General features: G+C 38.3%; 1 protein-coding gene across 1 annotated transcript in view; it reads left to right on the forward strand.

The window, feature by feature from the left end:
- Positions 1-7,545, forward strand: part of cwc22 (CWC22 spliceosome associated protein homolog) — a 52,369-nt gene that overhangs the window by 36,901 nt on the left and 7,923 nt on the right. The window contains exon 13 of the mRNA XM_016523633.1: positions 5,585-5,662. Within this exon, the coding sequence (XP_016379119.1) occupies positions 5,585-5,662 (78 nt within the window). The remainder of the gene's footprint in view (positions 1-5,584; positions 5,663-7,545) is intronic.

Below are 7,545 nucleotides of genomic sequence, written 5' to 3' on the forward strand. Positions count from 1 at the left end.
GATTTTTAAACGTGCAGTACGTGCTCATGTTTATTCAACCAAGCCTTTTGGAAAATCCGTCAGTTTTGATATTGTGGTGAGCGCAACAAATAAATAAATGTATGGGAAACACATCCCACAGCACAACCACTTGAGCCCAACTTCAGTCTACTCATCACCTTAACTTTAACTGCGTTTGTAGCCAGTGCCATAGCCAGACTGGTAAACAAACACAGACCGGAAGTTAACTTCGGGCTAGGTGCGTGCGCCCATTGAAGCCGTCTATATAAAGCTTGAAGCATCAGAATCGGTATCGGCCGACCACCATGACAAGAAATTGGTACTCGGTATCGGCTGCAATAATCCTGATCGGAGCATCCCTACCCTAATATCTTAGGTGCTTATACTGATGGTTAGGAATTTGAACACACATTTTATTTAGTTACACTACCGTTCAAAACTCTTAAAATTAAAGGTTCTTGCAATGATGCCATAGAAACACAATTTTGTGTTTCCCAAAGAACATTTACCCACCCTCTGAAGGTACTTTGAAGAATGTGGGTAACCAAACAGTTGCTGGTAGCCACTGGAAAAAATACTGTGGAAGTCACTACCAGCAACTTGAATCATGTTGTAGTTACATTATCAAGTTGACTAGTTAAAAAAAACGTAAGAAATCGAGAATCAGTCAAACGTTTTGAAAAAAATCGAGATTTCAATTTTTTGCTATATCGCCCAGCCCTATTAGAGTTTGGAGTGTGTTCAAACTCCTAACCCTCCGTATGATTCCAAAACCAGTGAAATTTCACAGTTTGTAATACCACACTAAATACTAACAAAGATTTTTTTTGCTATTAATAGTTATGGTATTAATAGTTAATACCATTCTTTTTTTTTTTCAGTGTTGAATCAACATGGTAAACGGTGTGCCTGTGCTTTTGACATCTTTATAAAATCGCATGAAATATTTATTCCACATGTGCGGAGTATATTTCACACCCCATACGGGGGTAATGGAAAATAAATTTCTCCTGCACTGTGCTCTTCACCTGAGCTTTCACTCCTTGGAGTTATTGATTGAATCCTCCAGCTTGTTCTTGACCGGGCAGATCTTCAGCCTGACTTTTTCTGCCCGTCCCACAGGTAGATGCGTAAGACTCGGGCCGCACTCATTTACGCAAAAAGAAAAAGGTTATGTTGCTGAGCCCTGTGCACTTAGGGAATGCTGTTGCGAGTTCACTCGATGTCCCATGTGTGCCAGTGATTCAGTCGAGCTGGTTTGTTTGTGAGGTTTCAGCTTCGAATTTTTTGATACTGGCGTTTTAGCAAAAGAAGTGATAAGTTTTTCTCTTTTTTTGCTCTCATTATAGAAGTTTTATTGTGTTGTGGATATACTGGAGGTAAGTGGTTATTGATTGTCTGGGTGTGAGTCTGGGTTTCAGTCCTTGTGTTGTTTGTTCAATTTGACAGCGCTGCCAATTTCTTTTCAGAGGAAATGAAATAGGCTGATATGGTTTAGAAGTTTCTTTAAATGATTAAAGCCCTTCATTTGTTTCTTTTTGTTCTTTGTGCTGCTGCTTTAATGAAAGCTAATGGCATTTCGTCATTTCTTTTCCATCAGTCTTTGCAGAGCAGATGGCCGGTCATCTGTGGCAACAGTCTTGCTGTGCACGATTACAGATTTCACATCACGGATGCTCTCCTGCGCTCCCTTCTTCTCATATCTCTCTTCAAAAATTACTAGTCTGTCCTGAGGGAAATGCTTCTGTCAGCTTCATGCCGATCACAATCCGTCCATCATTCTGTGGTTTCTCTAGATATAATTTATCCAAGCAGTCAAAACAGAGGGGTGAGATGTTGCACTTACAGTGAGGGCATGCGGGAGCTCAACCGGGCCGCAGGTGCGAAAAAGGAAGTGCTTGTTTTGAGCGTGTAATCCCTCTAGTTTGCTGTGTTGATAGGATCAACACAAAGGGTCACTGTGGGATTCCGGCCTTTTGGGCTGAAGAGATTTACCTGACATCTCTTTTGACAGAATCTCTAAAGTGCCACTATGGTTTATTTGCTCGAGGCAATGAGGATGATGCTAATGAGCGAGTCAGAGAGTGATTCACCAATGCCAAAGCGCGGATTTATGCTCCTGCTTGGTCTGTTGCACAGTAATGCTGCCGGTGCTGTTAGAGCAGTTTAATTAGCAGGGATTTCCCTGTTCATACATGAGGAATAGGTATTAGCTGAGTCAGAGAACCGTAGTTGGATTTCTTCTGGAACTGGAAGCTGTACTGACGGATGTATTGCTAATTTCTGAGATGTGTTGGTCTCAGAAATAAAGGCAAAATAAAAATTGTCATTGTTTACTCACCCTTGTTTTCAAATAATAACTACTGTCCAAAGTTTAGACTCAGTACTTTTTTTTTTTTTTGAAAAGAAATTAATACTTTTATTCAGCAAGGATTAATCAAATGTGACAGTAAAGACTTGCATCACTGTCAAATATTATGCAGCATAACTCCTTTTAAAATTGTGATGATAAATGTTTCTTGAGCACCAAAAATGATTTCTGACGGATTATGTGACACTGAAAACTGTAGTAATGGCAGCGGAAAATTCAGCTTTGCATCACAGGAATAAATTACAATTCACAATATTTAAATAGAAAACGGTTATTTTAAATGGTAATAATATTTCACAATATTATTGTAATTACTTTAAAAAAAATTACCCTAGGCTTTTGAATGGTATATATAATTTATAGTAAAAAAATGTAATATTTAAAATTAATTTACTTCATACTAAGTATAATTAAAATCTGTTAACATATATACTGACATATCGCTTGAGACTTCCTGAAATAAAAATTATAATTAGACTTTATTTGGAGTACTACTAGTGGACAATGCACATTTCTTAATATTAAGCCTAAAATGTGTTTTAATGTCACTATTGGTGAGAATTGTTTGATCTTTGAATAATATTGGTTTTTAAATGCAAGATATTTCAAATGTACCTGAAGTATACTTGCAATAGTTCCACTCAAATATACTTTAGTATATCTTTAATTGCACTTCAGCACTGCTTCCGCACAATTAAAGTGCATTAAGTGCAAAATTAGTTGTTCCAATTTAGCAGAATTTAAGTATACCAGTTTAGTATAATACAAGTAAAATTGCAGGGTATTTTCATTATTAGCACATAGATATGTAAATGTTTTTGTAGTATACTTAGCATGAAATAAATGCATTTCAGATGCATTTTAGTATATTTGTTTTTCACTAGGGACACAAAATGCAACATTAAAGTTCTAATAATCAGTTTTCTGAAATCACCCCCCTGAATGATATCGCTCAAATGAGAGAAAAGGTTTCTAATCAGCAATCAAGCACAGACTGTAGGCGATTTCACCTCCCTGAAATATATATACAGGGTGTTAATACGAGAGACTGGTGCCGTAGGGCTAAACCATCTTTCTGCTCCGCACTCCGTCTCAAACTGTCCTGTGATCAGAACACCTTACCGTCACACCTGGCACATGTGGCTCGCTGCCTGCAGGCACCTGTTAGAAGAGTCAGAACCGATCTCATCAGGGCTTAATACTCAGCCGTACCTCAAGTGCTCAATACTTCATCTGCCTGGACACTCCGCTTTTTGATATCCTTCTGTTGAAAGTGTTTTAGACTTCCTTAAATTTTCCACTTCGACTTTAATTTGGTGCTAGCCTGCAGCCTGTCAGGGTTTCATTTGTAAGTTGATCACAATCATGCCGTTCCTCCTTATAATCCTGAGCTCCCTGATGAATAAATGTGGGGCTGAAATCAGGAGGCTTATGGAGTGTTATAAGGTATAAGTAGAGAAGTGTGGCAGCTCTTGTAATCATGCAGCAGGATGAGATGTTACACCTACAGCGAAGGGCAGCGCAGACCTCTGGAGCTCAGCTAAGCCAGCCGCAGGTGTGAAGTGGGAAGAGTTAAATGGCTGTTTGGAGCGGCTAATTCTTCCTGTTTCCTATGAGGGGAGGAATTGGGCATCTGTAGGCAGGATTACAGCAAGGCCAGGCATGAGGAAAGGTTCGGTAAGGGATTTCAAAATTTTGACCTGAACAGAATTACCTGACATCACCTCTCCATCATAGGTTTCTTTGCATGCCTCCAGTCACAGCAGACGTTTTGGCATTTCTGCTCTAGATGCTTGGAATAACCTTCCTTAAAGCGATAGTTCACCCCAAAATTAATTTTTGAATGAAATGAATGAATGAAAATTTACTCACCCTCAAGTTGTTCCAAACCTGTATGATTTAATTTCTTCCACTGAACACAAAAGAAGATATTTTGAAGTATGTGGCTAACCAACCAATTTCTGGTCCCGATTGACTTCAGTCGTATTCTTTGTTCCGTACTGTATTTGGAGTCGGCCAGTCTCTAACGCTCACTTCAATAAAAACAGTAATGGTGTAAAATATTATTACTATGTAAAATAACAGTTTTCTATTTTAATATATTTTAAAATTTAATATATTCCTATGATGACACAGCTGAGTTTTTTCTCCAGTCTTCAGTATAACATGATCTTTCAAAAATCATTCTAATATGCTGAATTGATGTTCAAAAATAAACATTTTATTATCAATGTTGAAAACTTTCTTAATATTTATGTGGAAACTGTGATACTTTTTTTTCTGGATTCTTTGAAGAATCGAAAGTTAAAAAAAAAACTGGAAATTTTCTTTCACAACATTCTGCGTAAATTACTTTCTAATGTCACTTCTGATCAGTTTACATTTACATTTAGTCATTTTGCCGACGCTTTTATCCAAAGCAACTTACAATTTTTGTAAGTCGACTTACGACTTACAAAGTTTAATGCATTCTTGCTGAATAAAAGTATCAATTTCTTTCAGAATGTGTATGTATATATAGATACATACATACACACACGCACAGAGTACCAATCAAAGGTTGGGGTCAGCCTTTTTTATTTTATTTTTTTTTTCCGCCTCGCTGCCTGCAGGCACTTATTAGAAACAAGGTTACTTTATTCACCTGCATGTTATGAAATTGTAATAAATTGTATAATGTCCTGGCAACTCTTTTGAATGAATGTAAATGAGGACTAAAGCACCAAAATAACACAAAAAGCATCATAAGAGTAGTCTGTATGACTCATGCACTGTTTTTGCAAGTTTTCTGAAGCCGATGGCTCTGTGTGATCTTTCATTAAGTAGTTTTTTTTTTCTATTTTACAAAAACCTCTTAATGATTAATCCATATCTCAAGTGCTTAGTGCTTCATGTGCCTGGACCGATATCCAGTGCACTTGAGGAAAGAGCCTTGAGAGTTCACCAGAACAGTTTTTAGATCATCTCATCTAATGCGTTCAGGTTTAATTTGTTAAATTGATCTTGAGGCTGTCTGTCGCTCTGTCTGTCTCAGAATCCTAGGCTCCTTGGTGAAAATATGAGATCAATAGGCATTAGTGGAGAAGTGCTGGGAATGGATGATCAGCCCCACACTTTTCCTTGATGTTTCTTTTAAAGTGCCGTGCCCTGATGCTCAGTCTGTGTTTGAGATTTTTTTTCTTCTTTTTCATGTGCATCTGTTTCTCTCCACAGAAAGAGCTGTGCAACATGATCCTGGACTGTTGTGCCCAGCAAAGAACATACGAGAAGTTCTTTGGTCTCCTAGCTGGGGTGAGCATGTCTTTGACTTTTTAAATGACTGTATTTTGCTTTATTAAAACTTTTTTAAATGTAATTTTGTAGTTGTTAATTTGTAGTATGTATATTGATTTTTTGATCCATATATATATATATATATACAGTGGGTACGGAAAGTATTCAGACCCCCTTAAATTTTTCACTCTTTGTTATATTGCAGCCATTTGCTAAAATCATTTAAGTTAATTTTTTTTCCTCATTAATGTACACACAGCACCCCATATTGACAGAAAAACACAGAATTGTTGACATCTTTGCAGATTTATTAAAAAAGAAAAACTGAAAAATGCTCAGTATTTAGTAGAAGCACCCTCTTGATCTAATACAGCCATGAGTCTTTTTGGAAAAGATGCAACAAGTTTTTCACACCTCGATTTGGGGATCCTCTGCCATTCCTCCTTGCAAATCCTCTCCAGTTCTGTCAGGTTGGACGGTAAACGTTGGTGGACAGCCATTTTTAGGTCTCTCCAGAGATGCTCAATTGGGTTTAAGTCAGGGATCTGGCTGGGCCATTCAAGAACAGTCACAGAGTTGTTGTGAAGCCACTCCTTCGTTATTTTAGCTGTGTGCTTAGGGTCATTGTCTTGTTGGAAGGTAAACCTTAGTTCCAGTCTGAGGTCCTGAGCACTCTGGAGAAGGTTTTCGCCCAGGATATCCCTGTACTTGGCCGCATTCATCTTTCCCTCGATTGCAACCAGTCGTCCTGTCCCTGCAGCTGAAAAACACCCCCACAGCATGATGCTGCCACCACCATGCTTCACTGTTGGGACTGTATTGGACAGGTGCCTGGTTTTCTCCACACATACCGCTTAGAATTAAGGCCAAAAAGTTCTATCTTGGTCTCATCAGACCAGAGAATCTTATTTCTCACCATCTTGGAGTCCTTCAGGTGTTTTTTTAGCAAACTCCATGCGGGCTTTCATGTGTCTTGAACTGAGGAGAGGCTTCCGTCGGGCCACTCTGCCATAAAGCCCCGACTGGTGGAGGGCTGCAGTGATGGTTGACTTTCTACAACTTTCTCCCATCTCCCGACTGCATCTCTGGAGCTCAGCCACAGTGATCTTTGGGTTCTTCTTTACCTCTCTCACCAAGGCTCTTCTCCCCCGATAGCTCAGTTTGGCCGGACGGCCAGCTCTAGGAAGGGTTCTGGTCATCCCAAACGTCTTCCATTTAAGGATTATGGAGGCCACCGTGCTCTTAGGAACCTTAAGTGCAGCAGAAATTTTTCTGTAACCTTGGCCAGATCTGTGCCTTGCCACAATTCTGTCTCTGAGCTCTTCAGGCAATTCCTTTGACCTCATGATTCTCATTTGCTCTGACATGCACTGTGAGCTGTAAGGTCTTATATAGACAGGTGTGTGGCTTTCCTAATCAAGTCCAATCAGTATAATCAAACACAGCTGGACTCAAATGAAGGTGTAGAACCATCTCAAGGATGATCAGAACAAATGGACAGCACCTGAGTTAAATATATGAGTGTCACAGCAAAGGGTCTGAATACTTAAGACCATGTGATATTTCAGTTTTTCTTTTTGAATAAATCTGCAAAAATGTCAACAAATCTGTGTTTTTCTGTCAATATGGGGTGCTATGTGTACATTAATGAGGAAAAAAAATTAACTTAAATGATTTTAGCAAATGGCTGCAATATAACAAAAAGTGAAAAATTTAAGGGGGTCTGAATACTTTCCGTACCCACTGTATACAACGTACTTGTAAACAAACAAACGGAAATTTTTTACATTTATTTTATAATGCATATAATGTTAATTTTATACACACACATACATAGATATATAATGCATGTATAAAATTAACTAAGCTAACTAATATATATATATATATATATATATATA

The sequence above is a fragment of the Sinocyclocheilus rhinocerous genome, unplaced genomic scaffold (assembly GCF_001515625.1).
Source record: "Sinocyclocheilus rhinocerous isolate Xijiao unplaced genomic scaffold, SAMN03320098_v1.1 scaffold1802, whole genome shotgun sequence".
NCBI classification, from domain to species: domain Eukaryota; kingdom Metazoa; phylum Chordata; class Actinopteri; order Cypriniformes; family Cyprinidae; genus Sinocyclocheilus; species Sinocyclocheilus rhinocerous.